Source organism: Colius striatus, chromosome 8 (genome assembly GCF_028858725.1).
Source record: "Colius striatus isolate bColStr4 chromosome 8, bColStr4.1.hap1, whole genome shotgun sequence".
Classification (NCBI taxonomy): domain Eukaryota; kingdom Metazoa; phylum Chordata; class Aves; order Coliiformes; family Coliidae; genus Colius; species Colius striatus.
In genome coordinates this window covers 4,417,901-4,434,684 of record NC_084766.1, presented here as the reverse complement: position 1 = coordinate 4,434,684, position 16,784 = coordinate 4,417,901, and the positions used below count along the sequence as shown (strand labels likewise).

The following is a 16,784-nucleotide window of genomic DNA, read 5'->3' as shown; positions in this document are numbered from 1 at the left end:
ACCAAATAGTTCACTTCACAGACTGTGGTAATAAACATACCTTATGAAATAATGTCCTCTCTGCCCCCAGACCAAAATCCTACTCTTGCCAAAAATACCTGTCCACAGCCTGGCTGGCATTAGTAGCAGCAAGTGCAGTCCAGTTAACTCATCTGGACTCTGAACAGCACAATTCAAATAGTTTAAGCAGTTGGCTCAATTTAGAGACTGTCTAAATGATAGAGTCAAGTGTTAGGAAAGAAAACCATGAAATTAATGCATGTCAAATGTAGTATAATGCTATTAAATGAAAAATACTTCCCCACTTGGTACCCAAACTGTTGAGCTCATTCAGAATGAGCTCAACTGTTTATACCTGATGATGCTTTTTGCTGTGTAGACATTATTAAGTTCATAGTAACATGAAAAAGCACTGTTTCTTTATACACACCATGAAGGGACCAGCCCTGTTTGTACAGGTGGATATTTCCCAACTATGGGGGGAGGAAAGGGGAATGTATCAGAGTGTTTTCTTTTGTATAAGCCATTCCCTTGTTATACTTAATAGTGTCTTTCTACTGTGTGTCTTTTTCTAAGTGTTCTTTTCTTCTCAAATCTTCTACATCTTTCAGATATCTGTTCCGTAATAGGTCTTTTCTGAGAATCCCTGTGGCACCTAGGCCTAGGTTCTCATCACTAAGGAGTTTGAGGTTGGCCTGATATAAGGTTGTCCTTCTCGAGCAGTATTGCGCACTTTGTGCTATTTTACATGTTTGGATAATTGCCCCGAGGAGGATTTGCATGGTAATTGTAATGCTACCATGCAAACTACTGTCTTAATGGCTTGAGTTTGCAACTGCTTAATTTTCATTACTAATTTATGTTTCCCTGCATACAAATACGAAATCTGATATTTGTGCATTGTCGTCCTTTTGTTTACCACCTTATAATTGCTGATGTTTCTTTTCACTGGCTCTAAAGACTCCCAGCATTTCTATTTTGTAACATCCCTCTCTGGAATATGGATTGTAAATGACATATTATATACAGTGCTTCAACTACTTTTATATAATATGTATCTGGAAGCTTCTTTCCTACCAACTTCAGCACCATACTATTTATAATTCATATTTGCCATAATGTTTTGGAGCAGTCATGTACCTGGTATATACATTTACTTCTGCCTCTGTACGTTGCATGGTGTTAAAGGAATGCATTTGAGACAGTTGACAGTAAATTTGTTTTAAGTAACTGTTTAAACCTATTTTGTGATTACAGTTCAGACAGAGTATTGCATGTAACTTTGACATTGTGATGGTTCAAGTGCAATTTTGTCCATATCAGTTTTAACTATCTCCTCTAAAAGGCCCTACATGGAAGAGCCACGTCATGTTAAAGTGCAGAAGGGTTCTGAGCCACTAGGGATTTCCATTGTGAGCGGAGAAAATGGTGGAATATTTGTCTCTAAAGTAACTGGTGGGAGCATTGCCCATCAAGCTGGCCTTGAGTATGGTGATCAGTTACTAGAGGTAATTGTTTGCTTACTATTCCTATGGCTTAATGAATCAGTTCATATGACTCCAGTCGTAACTGCCTTCCCCAAAAAGAGTATCTCGTGGAAGCCTGTGAGATGTAGCAAAGGATGCTCTGTGTTGTAATACTCCTGTAATTGTGATGGCTGTGACTTTTTGCCAGACTTTATCATAAAATAATGTCTTTTGATGATAGATCTGCATTGCATCTTATATAATGCATTTAAATTTTAAGTTAGGTAGTTTTGGTACTTAAAGCAATTTAATTTCTCACTGTTGAGGTGAGGGAGCCCTGGCACAGGCTGCCCAGAGGGGTTGTGGAGGCTCCTTCCTTGGAGGTCTTGAAGACCCACCTGGACATGTTCCTATGTGACCTGATCTAGGTGACCCTGCTTCTGCAGGGGGGGTGGACTAGATGATCTCTAAAGATCCCTTCCAATCCCTACCATTCTATGATTCTATGAATCCAAACATCATACTCTGCCTGATAAGCTGAATAAGTATTCGAACAGCTGGCTTGTACTGAGTTTCCTGCCGCTGTTGCTGTGCTGTGTTCTTACTGGAGTTACTTGGTTTACAAAATATTCAACTAGAATTCAGATAAGCTGCAGTCATGTTTTTGCCTGTGGTATTAGTTAAACACATGGGGGAGCATTTGGTAAAGTACAGAGCTGCTTTGGAGACGTTAGATCTGTTCATGCTCGTGTGGATGTTTAAAACACCTCCTGTTGCACAGTGCGTGGATGGTGATACAAGAGGAAAGAATCTTGGATCTGAATTTATCTTTACATCCTGAATTTATTCAGATCGGTGATCTGAACCAACTTGTATTTAATCAGTGATATCAAATCATGACACAACTCACAGAACATATGTCCTGAAAGAGTAAAAAGATTTTTAAACTCGCGGTCGAGTTACCAAGCACTTAAAATGATGATGATTCCTTCCAAGGAGTAAGCCTTGGGAATCATTGTACTGCAGCCTTCCCATCCTCCTTCCAGTAGAAATAATTCAGCTTTTAGACATTAAACTAATTAGGAGACTGAAAAAGAATGATTCTACTTAGTTTCCATCTGCAAACTTGACATCCTGGTTTGTGCATTTTTTTTTCCCCTCTGTAGTTTAATGGAATAAATTTGAGAAATGCTACAGAGCAACAGGCTCGACTAATCATTGGACAGCAATGTGACACCATTACCATTCTGGCTCAGTATAACCCACATATGTATCAGCTTGGCAATCATTCACGCTCAAGGTAAGGATGGCTGCACTTGGAAAAAGCTGCTCTCTGGTCCGTGCAGATAACTTCCGTATGGGCAACGTGCTTGCGAATATCAGCACGTTTGTGCTGATGAGAAATGTGGTTGCTTAGAAAAGTGATGTGTGAATACATGCTTGTCAAAAAGATGCTTGATACACCAACTGTGGGCTTTTTTTCTTTCTTTGTCCATAATCCTTAGATACATGAAACTAAAACCAAAGGTGACCTCTTCCTAGGGTTATGAGATTCTAGTACTTCAAATTGGTTTTAAGTATTTTTGGAAACTCCAATTATAGAAACTAATTAGAGAAGGCATATGACCCAGTGAAATGATCCATCCTGTTTTGATATATAATTGCACTTCAGAACCAAGCCTTATCTTTCTCTTAGACTTATGGTGAACATATGTTATTTGACACGCTGCTTTTTCTTTGTTTGGGATCTTTTTTTCCCCTCTTAGTTTGTGTTTGGCTTACAGCCAAATTAATAACTTAGTCTGCATGGAAAAGATTTGGCATTGATGAAACACTAACCCACCAGTTTGATTTGGTTTCTTTTCTTCTCCTCTCCTAGTTCTCGCCTAGAACCTGTGAGTAATCATTCCACCCCCCAGGGCAGTGGAGCTGCAACACCTGACAATCATTCCGTAATCGATACTGTGAGTGAGCAGGATGAAGGAACAATGACACCCCCATCCAAACAAACCACACCCACGACAAGTCCTCGCAATTCCTTGAGGTAGACACTCAAATTTTTACCCTGTGGGAAAAGAAAAAAGAGATGAAATGGTCAGGGTGTGCTTTTGGGAATGTTGTGTCTGGTTGAAATAAGGTAGCAGAGAAGATAAGGGGACCCTAGGGTGAAAGATTGGGTCTGTAAGGAGGGAAGAAAGTTTACTGCAATATTTGTTTGGTTAAGAAGACCTGCAAGATACAGAATGTTTGTCTTACAATACTGGTTTTGAACTGTTTTGAACAATAATGATGTAAATATGTATTCTGCAGCCAGGTACATGATTGTGTGTTATTTCCCTCTCTTAAAAGGGGCCCCGTGGACACAAACAAAAGGACCCCTGAACCTAGAACTGTTGTTATTAAAAAATCCCAAGTTGATCTTGGGATCCAGATATGTGGGGGAAACCTGTATGGAATATTTGTCTCGGATGTAGATGAGGACAGCCCAGCAAAAGGACCTGATGGACTAGTCTTGGGTGACATGATACTTGAGGTAAGCTATTAGGAAAAGCCTGCAGCATACTGACAAAATCACTGGAATGGTAGAGAGAGGGAGCTGTACAGAGAGTAGTACAGCCTTGCAATGAGAGGTGTTCTGTGAATCTTGAGTTCCTGCCACAAAACCCAGGTGAAAATGGTGACAATGCATAACCTTCATTCTGGCTGTGACACGTGAAGAGTGGATGATGTGGACCTAGAGAACTACAACTGTTGAAAGCACAAGCTGCTCACAAGTTTGAAGGACAAATATATGTCCACTTGGAATTACAGCCACCTGCTCTCTTCCTCTAAACGGGAAGCCTTGAGTTGAATTTCTGTACATAGGAGAAAAGCAAGGATGTGAAAGATACTGCAAAGCAGAAAACAATATTGATCTTACCACTATAAAATTGTAATGAGAGTTTAGGGAAAGCTGTGCAATACATCTTTGGCTCTGCTTTCTGTGTCTGAAACAAGAGTATTTACTTGGCAGGACTGAAAAGGTGAAAACACATATGTGTTTATGAGCTTTTCAGATACAACTGAGCACTGAGACTTTCCCACTGTGCCTCTGGTATCCAGGTGGTGATTTTTCTTTGTAATTGTTTCTGACTTCACTTAGCTTGCTTTTCCTAGAAAAGATATTAAAATCTTTCCAATGTGAATTTTGTGAACTCTCAGCTTATACTTTTTAAAGCATTTAAAGAAATGCAGACTCTCTCATGGGGCATATCTGCTGGCTTCACTGGGTGTTTTGTTTTCCACCATGTCTCAGTCTCCTGCTGGACATCTTAAGGGGCAAAATGTACTAGAGTTGAATGGTAAGATTTACTTGTATATAAATCCCCCAGGTAGGGAAAACAAACTGATCTTGCATGTTTTCCAAGCTCACCTTGTGTTTTTGTTTGTGTTTTGCAGTATGGGTCCATTGATATGCGAAATAAAACAGCTGAGGAGGCTTATCTTGAAATGTTGAAGCCTGGGGAAAACATCAAAATAAAGACTCAATACAGAATAGAAGAGTTTAATAAGATAAAAGAGCTTCCTGGAGATGGATTCTATATCAGGTATTTGAGTATGGCAGGTAATGTCAGCGTAAGGCTGTTAGGATAAAATGCTGACCTTCCTGAGAGAGATAATATGTTGGTTTTAACATATAAGTGCAAAGTTTGTTTATCCCTGTTAATGTCTGACAGTGAGTTGCCAATCTGTAGTATAGGTGGTCTCCATGTGTCACTCTAAACCTTTGTGCTCTTGAAACACACCTTGTTAACTTGTTTCAAAGTAAATGTGCACATTCATCCTTTGAGTTGATGGAGTTCAGCTACAGAGCCTGTATGTGTCTTCCTTTCCAGAGCACTTTATGACCGTCTGGCAGAGGTGGAACAGGATCTAAGCTTTAAAAAGGATGACATACTGTATGTTGATGACACTCTACCACAAGGAAACTTTGGCTGCTGGATGGCTTGGCAGCTGGATGAGAATGCTCAGAAACTGGAAAGAGGACAGATTCCAAGTAAATATATGTGAGTGACCTCACAGTATTTATCTTAAAGTCTTTAAAAATCTGGCCAGTGAGATATGGTGTAAAAGACATGTTTGTTTTTATTGCTTATGAGAGGATTTCTTAGATGTGTTGTGTCAGGGATGGCATATTTGAATGGCATTGAATTAAGTATCTTCCTCTATCAAGTTGTTTTTAATGCTACCAAACAGTAAATTAGGAATAGAAATAATACATTGGCCAATGTTGTGTTTGATGATTCAATAACAACAGTGAGAGCAGCCATAGCTGAAGGTGAGAGAGCCCTGACCCAGACTGCCCAGGGAGGGTGTGGATTCTTCTTCTCTGGAGGTCTTCAAAACCTACCTGGACACGTTCTGTTTCATTATAGGATGGATCAGGAATTCTATAGGAGACACAGCATGTCTGAGGCTAAAGATGAAAACAGCTCATCTAAGACCTTGTCAGCAGCAGCACGGAGGTCATTCTTCAGAAGAAAACATAAACACAAGCGAAGTGGTTCCAAAGATGGAAAGGATTTGCTGGCCCTTGATACAATCAGTACAGACTCGATTCCTTTCTTGGATGGCAAGTACCTCCCTTTGTTATACTGGAGAGGAGTTGCCTTTCCTACTCCTCTATCTTTAAACACCTGCAATGTGATACAATGAGTAATGTGGTTTTCTGGTTGGTCTGATTACAAATGGTGATCACATGTCCCATCACATACATTACTTTTAATAAGAATATTTGTATTACATAGCAAGCCAGCATGTTTACCTTTTTCTGTGTAGTTTATTCCAAGATCTAGTAGCATTAATGTTTCATTTACAGAAGGAGATTGCTTTTGAATGCATGATTTTGATCTTCCTTTCAGCTTTTTAATTTCTGTCCAGGTTTCTTGGTCTAGACAGAAATCCTGAGTACCACTCAAGAGTATTCACTTCTGTTTCTTTGCTTCTAACAAAAATCATGTTGGTTACAATCTTTGCATCCGTGGAAGAACTCAACAAACCAAATATCATGTGTAACTTGTAGAAGTAATTGGGTTCTAAGTTTGGTTGGGGGGAGGCTGGAAACATCAGATTCAATCAGAAAAATCTATCTTTTAATCTTTCAAGTAGAGAAAACTGCAGTAATGGTTAACGGGCTTTTTTTTTCACTTATCAAGGCCATTATCCTGTGCAAGGGAGTTGTTTTCATACTTGATGCTTTTGCTCATCTGAGAAATACCAGGAATATAATTTATGCTTTTATAAATACTTCTTCTGTGTGTGTAGATTCTGCAAGTCTGGCATATCAGCGTGTACAGAAAGTGGACTGTACCTCTCCCAGGCCTGTCCTTATTCTAGGACCTTTACTTGATGCTGTGAAAGACATGTTGGTCAAAGAATCCCCTGGAAAATTTTGCAGATGTCCTCTTGGTAAGTATGCAAATAGAACCACAGCAGTCTTTCTTAGAGTACCTGACAGTGACATCTGCAGAGGTGAACTAAATGGTCACACAAAGATGGGGGAAAACTCCAAGAATCTGAATTTGCAGATGTTGGTTTGTCAGCCTTGTTCTGTGCCTAAGGAATAGTAATGAAAGTGCAACTCTTCTGGTTCTGTGAAACAGAGGTTATGAAAGCTTCCCAGCAAGCCATTGAACGGGGTGTGAAGGATTGTCTGTTTATTGATTATAAACGGAGGAGTGGACACTTTGATGTGACAACTGTAGCTTCAATAAAAGAGATAACAGAAAAGGTGAGTCCCTTTTAATGCTGTAGCTCTTGGTACAATTTGCTGTAGGTGATCATACTATGTTGGGGAGTAGGAAATTTTTAGCCTTGTTCTCCTTTTAAGGCATTCAGAGAATTATTTCAGAGGCATTGAGTAAAAGGAGTTAACTCACTTTTAAAGATTATTTTATAATCTTTATAAAAGGTTTATAAACCTTTGTAGAAACTAAGAATGTCCCATATTCTTTTACAGTATTATTAAAGCTAGAGTTGTTTTCTTAGCTTCTGCTCCCTACCCCGTCCCTCAAGCAAGGATCTAGGTTTTTTTAGCTCTTCCATTTAATGCATTCATATAAAACAGAAACATCATCATAATCCTAAAGACAGATGTTGATCAAAATCTGTGTACTCCTTACAGCTTTCTGCCAAACCACAGGGAAAAGTCTTACTACTCCCATGCTGGTCTTCAGTTGTGACTTCTGAAAGAGACAATTTAAGTTTGGAAAAATTACATCTTTCAGAGTTTCCAATTCATTAGTTCTTCAGATCCTTTTATTTCTATCCATGCAGGCTTTTGGTACTATGAACAGAATTTATTGCAGTCTTTCATCTTCTGTCTCTTGTTATAAATCCTTTGGGCACAAATTACTCAGTAGCCTGAAAATTCTGGGTGCATCGCACAATTGTGTTGGGTTGCTATGATTTAAGGAGGGGAAGAAATGGGAGGGATCTGCATGTGTGCTTGTGCTTTTCAACTAAATGAGTGTTTTGCATTTACATTTGATGTTAGGATTGTCATTGTCTGCTTGACATCGCTCCTCATGCCATCGAACGGCTCCACAGTGTTCACATCTACCCTATTGTAATCTTTATTCGCTACAAGAATGCTAAACAAATCAAGTAAGTCTGTGAGGGGTGTGGTTCAGGGATGGTTGTTTTAGCTTAAAATAAGCTTGTTACCTTTATTGTTTCTTTCATCCTAGTCATCTTAAATCTCTTTAAAATGTGGAAACTATTGCTCATAAAACCCGCTGTGAGGTAAATGGTCTTAATTTCATTTTGCTTGCGTGGTAATTGAGTGAATCTTTGAAAGGAAGCGATGTAGAATAAACTGTATGTACCCCAGGAGGCACTTGAATCTTTTCTGCTCACCTTTGTATTAAACCATTAGACAGATATGGGTGAAATCCATTAAGTAGTGGCTTTGATAAAGATCCGTTCCTCATCTTCTCAGTAGGACAAAGTATGTGGACTGATCCGTAACCTCAACTTTCCACTCATTCTCTAGTGAAAGCAGCAAGGGAAGTTCCCTTTTACTATGGAGTGTATATACTGTGGTCTTCCCATGCCATGCTCTTTCAGTAACTGGGAATGTCCTGCTGGCTTACAGCTGGGAGCAGAACACAGCAGTTAAAAACCACAGTTCCCTCCCCATATGTTTGAGTAATCCTTGACACATTTTGGTAGACTGAAGGGATGTAATCTCCAGCATAAGTATTAAGAAACAGTTTTCTTAAGAGGTCTTATATTTGTGCTATCTTTAGTTTGAAAGTTGAAGACTTCTCGTATTGCTGATCTGTAGGTAAATTTGATGACTGTCTTTTTGATAATGAAGATAAGTGTCAGCCCGTCCAAGCAGAAGCAAAACATAAAGCAATGTGATGTATTTCATTACCAGTGCAGGGTCATCCACCTGAATGATAAATGAAACCATCATGTCTTGAGTCCCTTTGGAAAAGGAATGGTGACCATTACAGCTATTTCCTGGTTTCTGGAAAGTGACAGAGAGCAATTGAACTAGACAAACAAAAATTTCTGGCAGTCATCAAAATAAGATGCACTGGCACATTGACTCTGTCTCTTGTGAGCACCAAACAGAGTTTTTGTTATAGCACAGACCTTCCTGGTGGTGCTGCCTAACAGTGGAATTGGTTTTTTATTTATGAAGTAAACTTGTGCTTCTTACTGCTGTAAGAAACCATTGTTTTAAATGACTTTAGAATAAGTTCTGCTTCCTTTTAAACAAAATCCTCTACTGGGGATGCCAAGTCAGATATAGAAAGTGATACAAATCTTGATTGAAATTGTTTTTTTCCCCCGTTTGTATTTCTCTGTATTTTTTTCTTATTTTCTTTCTAACAGCTTGTGTAACAGAAAAACAGTCATCTCAAAAATGGACTGTATATAAAATGACATAGAAGTATTCTGTTTGCTCAGTGCCTCGGGCCCTTAAGAGTGATGCTTTGTGTGAAAAGTACTAGAGTGTATATGAGATGCTGATCCTATCCATGTGAACTGAAAAAAATGATACTCCTTCTCCCTCAACCCCTTCAATCTTTGAGACTTAAAAGGAGTATAGTCTTGATCCAATAGCAAATAAACTTGTTAGCGCTGCTCCTGGTGGCTATGCTGATACTGCTGAGGCACAGCAGATGGCACTCTAAGCACAGGATTTTGCTTGCAAATGAATTAGCCTTTCCCATTCACTCTAATCATTTCAAGCCCATTTTTAAAAGAAAAAATATTCTTATACAAGGTTTTACTTTTTTTTTTCTTTCTTATTTCTTTGCAGAGAGCAAAAAGACCCAATCTTCCTGAGGGACAAAGTTACACAAAAACATTCCAAAGAACAGTTTGAGACAGCTCAAAAAATAGAACAAGAGTATAGCAAGTACTTTACAGGTTAGTATTTAATCAACGTTTCACTGGGAATGCAGTGGCAATTTAATTCATTTGCACTGTAATTGAAAAGAGCACATGTTCCTTCAAAGAGCACTGGGGGTTTTTTCTTTCTACTTTCCCTTTTGGCAAACTCATACTCTTGTATTTTATTTTACCATGAGAGGTCACCTCAAGATAAAAGTACTATCAGTTGCTTTTGCATGGTTTTGATTTAGGATGTTATGAAGAGAGTCTGAAAGTACTGTATTACAACCCAGTAGTATTGGCATTATGGTCAAGATAATCTGACACAGGATTGTCAGTTTTATGCTATGTAAGGAACAGAAATTGTTTCCTAGTTGTAAAAATCAAGCAAAACAACAGACTAACCCTGTAGTGTAAATTAATGAATGCTTTATGAGACACACTTAAAATCTTTCCAGAAAGGAGAAAAGGTGTTGAAAGTTACTTGAGCGTGCATTGTAATCTGGAATAATTAAAGTCAATTTCATAGGCCTTTTTAACATCATGAAGTGCATTATATCAACCTTGGATTGTAGTTGATACTGTCTTTTTGCCAGAGGGGGAAAAAAGCAAGGTATTTGAAGACTGTCTTTGCTTATTTCAGAGTACATTGCCATGTGGTTCCACATTCGTTTGAAAGAGTGGGGTTAAATTTCTAGCCATCTTGATGTGAATGACAACAAAACTTGAAAAGACAAAACCAAATCAAACTAGAAAACCAGCACTAAAACAACCAAAGCCCAACTTATCATCCCTCAAACAATGGGATTCTTACAGAAATATTTTGGGGCATACTTGCCAAGTGGAGTGGAGGGAGGAGGGATGTGTTTAGGATGGAGATGTCTCAGTGTGTGCTGAGAGAAGCTGTGTGGTCCCAACAAAATTATAGTTCATTTCAATGATACATTCTAAACCTTCACAGAACTTGACATGCACGTGGCCAAGTGTTATCTTCTGCTGCTTAAGGCATTTGTTGCATTTTAATTTCACCTTGATAGTGAAATAGAGTCTGAGAGAGTCCTATGTATATCTTCTCGCACTGCCTGTGGGAAGGGCTTCCCTCTGTTAGTGCCAAGTACAGTGGACTCCAGCTGTCATCAACATTTCCAGATGCTGGTAGTCAGAGAGGATTGGTGTTCAAACTGCACTGACAAGTAAACTTCAAGTTAAAACATTGTGCATAAAACAAGCTTGTAGATAGGCATGTTGGACATGGAAGCTTTCTCATGAAGTTATATGACACTCACAGCTCATCTCTCAGACTACTTCATGAAGTACATTTTTTGACTAATGACTCAAATTGGCTTTGTTTCCTATTCCAAGTTGTGAGCATGTTGTGGAATCTGAATCACTTCCTCACTGACACTTGTCACCTTTCATAGACCTTGTTGGTCGCTGCATTCTGTATCCAGACTCTCCTGACATCACTAACTGTGGTATATGCTGCAGAGTCAAGGAATATTTTACATGAAATCAAACTCTCTTTTGGAAATGGAAATGATATCTTAAGCCTTATAAGGCTTTCCATATTCTTCCAGTGTTGGTGGTAGCTGAAGCCAGAGACTTTGCTGTCATATTTCTGAAGTTACGAAGTTCATCACTTTTTAAGTCTTAAAGCTAATACAGTCAGTGCTGGCATTTTACTTCTTATGACTGTTATGTTTAGCAAGGGCAGAATGCAAGGTGTTCATTTATCTTTCAAATTGATTTTCAGGGATTTGCTTGCTATTGGCCTTTTGTTCCTTGAACGTAGTTGACAGTAAGAACTGGAGTAGCAACCGCCGCTGTTTTGTGTAGCTCAAAGATCAGTGAGCTGCCTCATAATTTACCTCTAATATTTGTAAATAGTGTCTAGTTGCTACAGCTGTAGTCTCCATGTGTATTACCATGTAAATATAAAACTCTTAACACCACATGCTGGACAGAGGAGGTTTATTATAGAAGGTTCTGACCATCTTTAGACTTAACTTTGCCACCTGACGCCTCTGAAAATAGTACATGGAGGCCTCTAACAAAACAGTTGTCTTAGTTGATTATAACCATCAGTTCTTTGATTTCCTTGGCCTGTTTAAGAGCTAGCAGAAAAAAAGCCTGTATATTTAATGCTTGATCTTTTTGCTCTGTTTATTCTTTTCTCCTTTTAATGGAGTCACACGTCTTGCAAATATTGAACTGGGCAGATAAATTGCGATCTATTGATAAACACTTTGCAGAAAAAATGCAGAAGGCTGCTGTTGGTCATTAGTCATAACTGTACCCATCTCATTTTGGGGGGGGTGTTTCTTTTTCTCCAGGCATTGTCCAGGGAGGAGCCCTTTCAAGCATTTGCACTCAGATTATGACAGCTGTCGATCAAGAACAAAACAAAGTCCTGTGGATCCCAGCTGGCCCGCTGTAGACTTATTTCGCTGTGAAACTACTTTACCGGATGTAAATAACCAACTAACTTTCTATCCAACGGCCTCTGTCCGTTTCTGTCTTTACAAAGATACCCAGAAGTGATTTTTTGTTTCATGAAGGGGAATGATAACACTGAGCACGTGAGGACCCACCGAGGCACGTGCAAAGGGGTAGATCACTTCACCGAGCTCGTCTCTTCCGTCGTACGTGTCCACGTGGCAGGTGGTCACAAGGCCTTGTGACCTGCCCGTGCTTGTCCATGAGTAACGAATTTAACAATGCTGCAAAACCCTGTAGAACGACAAGTTTACAAAAAAACCCCACCCTTTTCAAAGTGTTTGGTTGTTGCCGTTTACTTGAATGTCTTCTGTTTTGTTTCTGTTTAACTCTGTGTCCTTTCACCTGACGAGGTAACTCTCCAAACGGAGTGACGTTTCTGCCTGTGAGCGAATGGTTCATGGGCAGTGTGACCCTCCACCTGCAAGCCTGACCGTTTCGAAGCACGTTGTGGGCTTGACAACAAGCTGGTAACATGGTAGTGAATCGGTACTTGGTCTTGGGAGTAGGCTCAGAAGGAAGTACACTCCTCTACAGGGCAGACCACTGTTTGTATCCCGTCAACGCTTGTCTGTTAAAGATCCCGTCTCTTGTGTTATGCATGAATCTAATATTTAAATGTCATAATGTATCGGAACAATCCAAGATTAATGTGTGTTGAGAAATAATACTTTTTGGTTGTTGGGCCTGGATTAAGTGCTGGTGGGGAGGAGTCATAAGCTAGGCCTAGCATGCTGTGTTCTGTCACTTTTAGGTTCTGTAAATATGGAAAGCTTCCCTTGGTGCAATTTTGCAGGGTAATTCTTAAGCTTTGTATTTCAGTGTGTAGCATTCACATAGATTGTTTTTATTTAAGAGCAGCCACAATTTTAGGGCTTTGATGTAAAGCCTTTAGAAAGGTACTAAATTGTTAGTGTTTTCACTGTCAAAAAAGAAAATCAAGTGATTGTTTAGTTTTGGTTGCAAAGTCTATTCACCTTTTGTACCAAACTCTGTTGGATCGGTTCCCTTTTTGGTTTTTTTGCACTTCTGACTCTGTGTTCCTAACACAGGTTTTGTACCTGTCTCTTCTGTCTCTTGTGCCATGTTTCTTGGGTACTGTATTTTAGGTTTTTTTACAAAATGATCATTTGAGTAGAACCGCTTCTCAGACACTGTTCCTAACATTTCATTACGTAAGGTTTCGAGATTTACACTACAGGCTGTAGTTTTGCTTCCGGAGCTTTTGTAAGTAAAAACATAAAAGGGATTCTTCTTGCACAGAAAGATCTGGTCCCAAATTGAGATTCTGTTTTAGAGATGCTATTTTATAGTTCAAGATACTTTATGAAGTATTTATATAGTTTATATGCTATATAGACAGAGTATTTTGAACTATAATACATACTATATATATAGAGTATTTTATATAGTATTAAATCATACTATTATAATACTGTATATATATGTATATATATATATGAATTTAAAACCAGAACATGGTTTGAATGAATTACTAGTCCAACTACTTCTCATGGTGAGGGACAGCAGGTTTTTGTTGTTGTTTATCTCTCTTGTTTGTTTTTTTAAGGTTTGCGGTCAGAGTTAGACTCCAGTGGTACAACTGAAACAGACAGGTACTGTTGTGACATGGATTTTCTGTACTAAAATGAAAATGTCACTTTGTATCAAAAAAAAAAGAGTTAAAGAAAGTGATTACTAAATAAAGGTCAATTTCTGTAACTTGACTTGTGTGTAAAAGGTGCGTGTAGCTAATGATCTCGTTAAGTCTTTACATAAGGTTTTATTTTCTGCTTCAAATTGATGCATATAAGTGCCCACCTTGTGAGGAACAAGTCTGGAGTTGATGTCTTTGCCAGCCTTGCATATGTAAGTACCAAAGATGTCAAAAAATTCCTCAACACAAGAGGTGACATGTCCGTTCGAGTTAAAATGGTTTTAACATTCCAGCCCAGTGGTCTTAAGGATGTTAAGTGGGAATGTAATTGATTGGGTGGAGGCTTGAGCTGGAGAATGACTCTATCACTGTTATGTTCAAGGGAGTATTGCTGGAAACCAGAGAAAACCTAATAGGCAAAAATGGGAATCATTAGCCTGAAGGCACGTGGTAGAATTCTCTGCCTTTACACTTGACACAAACCAGCCTCTTCTGTTCATAGAGTTATCTGAAAGCTTAGGGAAGGTAATTATTGTGCATTAACTTCTCTGCTTCATCAGTTGCTTTGTTCTCAGATGCCAAATTGTCAGCTTCAGCATGAACTGGATTGGTGGATGATCAGTCGTCCTGTAATCCGCATCCCTGGTCATAACCTTCAGTCATAACACAGGGCTTGCACCTTGTCTGCAAAGCACCCTGGTGCCATCTTCTGATAGAGTATGAGGAAAATGAGAGTAGGCAAGTTCTGGCAGGTCAGTAACAGCCATACTTTATATATCTCTGGAGTCCTGTGTCCAGTTCTGGCCTCCTCAGCTCAAGAGGGACAGGGAGGTGCTGGAGGGAGTCCAGCACAGGGCCACCAAGGTGATCAGGGGTATGGAACATCTTTCATACGAGGAAAGGCTGCAGGAACTGGGGCTGTTTAGTCTGGAGAAGAGGAGACTGGGATGACCTTACTAACATTTACAAATATCTAAAGGGTGGGTGTCAGGAGGTTGTGACATCCCTTTTTTCTATAGTAGCTAGCAACAGGACAAGGGGTGATGGGATGAAACTGGAACACAAAAAGTTCCACTTAAACATAAGAAAAAACTATTTCACTGTTGAGGTGAGGGAGCCCTGGCACAGGCTGCCCAGAGGGGTTGTGGAGGCTCCTTCCTTGGAGGTCTTCAAGACCCGCCTGGACATGTTCCTATGCAACCTGATCTAGGTGACCCTGCTTCTGCAGGGGCGTTGGACTAGATGATCTCTAAAGGTCCCTTCCAACCCCTACCATTCAATGATCCTATGATCTTCTTATCTCAAGGAAGTAGAATTGAGGTCTTGGTTAGACACTAGAAAGATTTCGTTAGGTCAGTTCAAGAGTTTCCTGTTACACTCTTTTATTTTATAATACTCTATACTGTAGCTAGATTTGGCCATTGTTCCCAAAAACCCAACCAAGTGTTAAACAAAGAGTGGAGTTTTGTGACTATCCTAAAAATAGTTTAATGTAGCTGGACCACAGAAGTCTGAAAATGTCTCTCTCATGCTCATAAGCCACTGTGCAGCATGTATGGCTGCAGGTAAGGACTTAGCTAGAAATCAGCATCTTTTATTTTTCCATAGCTAAACTGACATAAAATAACTGAAGGTACTGCAGCCCATATGTGTGATCTGTTAATATGTTGACAAGCATCTACTTGCTTTCAGACCTTTGCATTCTGTTCACATTGACCTGAATTGGAGGACAAGTGTTTGCCAGATCCAGAATTAAACTTCAGCAGCTGCCAATCTCTCCCTCTACCTCAGACAAGAGCTCTTTCTCAGTGCCTGATAAATTTGGAGGCCATGTCATAATCTGTTTCAGTGAATGCAAACATTGCCTTAAGCATCTTGAACAGCTTTGCTAGATGCATCTCAGATGGATGTATTCATGGTTAAGTACAGTCTTGTAATCTTTTCTAGACTAATGTTTGATATTTAAGATTCCATGTAATTTCTGAGATTCAACACTTCCAGGGCAGTTTCTTTTAAACTCTTCTGACTTTAGACATGCTCCAGCCCTTCAATGTCTTTCTTGTAGAGAGGACCCCAACCCTGAACACAGCATTCGAGGTTCAGCCTGACCAGCACCAATTACAGGGGGACAATCACTGCCCTGCTCCTGCTGCCACACTATGTCTGATGCCAGGATACCATTGGCTTTCTTGGTCATCTGGGCACTTGGTTGATGTTCAGCTGCTGTTGATAAACGTCCCCAGGTCCTTTTCCTCTGGGCAGCTTCCCAGCCTCTCTGCCCCAGGCTGTAGCGTTGACTGGAGTTGTTGTGGCTCAAGTGCAGCACTCGGTACTTGACCTTGTTGAACCTCATACAGTTGGCCTCAGCCCATTTCTCCAGCTTGTACAGGTCCCTCTGAAGAGCCTTCCTGCCCTCAAGCAGATTTACTCTTCCACCCAGTTTGATGTCATCTGCAAACTTACTGATAGTGCACTCAATTTCCTCGTCCAATTCATTGACGTAAAACAAACCAGGCCCCAGCACTGAGCCCTGAGGAACACCGCTCTTGACTGCCCAACAGCTGGATTTAGCTCCATTCATCACCGCTTTATAGGACCAGCCATCCTGACAGTTTCCCACCCATCACAGAGTAGGTCCATCCACACCATGGTCAGTGAGTCTCTCCAGGAAGATGCTCTGGGAAAAAATGTCAAAGACTTTAGTAAAGTCCAAGTAGACACATCCACAGCCTTCCCCTCATCCACTGAGCAGGTCACTCTGTCACAGAAGGAGA

The 16,784-nt window shown here is 39.8% G+C and overlaps 1 protein-coding gene across 1 annotated transcript in view; it reads left to right on the top strand.

Moving 5' to 3' along the window:
* The window catches only part of DLG5 (discs large MAGUK scaffold protein 5), a 103,551-nt gene extending 89,833 nt beyond the window's left edge, over positions 1 to 13,718 (top strand). The window contains exons 22-33 of the mRNA XM_062001618.1: positions 1,346 to 1,508; positions 2,633 to 2,766; positions 3,346 to 3,510; positions 3,816 to 3,999; positions 4,905 to 5,053; positions 5,342 to 5,512; positions 5,882 to 6,078; positions 6,771 to 6,914; positions 7,109 to 7,236; positions 8,002 to 8,111; positions 9,784 to 9,893; positions 12,191 to 13,718. Of these exons, the coding sequence (XP_061857602.1) occupies positions 1,346 to 1,508; positions 2,633 to 2,766; positions 3,346 to 3,510; positions 3,816 to 3,999; positions 4,905 to 5,053; positions 5,342 to 5,512; positions 5,882 to 6,078; positions 6,771 to 6,914; positions 7,109 to 7,236; positions 8,002 to 8,111; positions 9,784 to 9,893; positions 12,191 to 12,294 (1,759 nt within the window). The 3' untranslated portion in view covers positions 12,295 to 13,718. The remainder of the gene's footprint in view (positions 1 to 1,345; positions 1,509 to 2,632; positions 2,767 to 3,345; positions 3,511 to 3,815; positions 4,000 to 4,904; positions 5,054 to 5,341; positions 5,513 to 5,881; positions 6,079 to 6,770; positions 6,915 to 7,108; positions 7,237 to 8,001; positions 8,112 to 9,783; positions 9,894 to 12,190) is intronic.
* Positions 13,719 to 16,784: the final 3,066 nt, after the last annotated feature.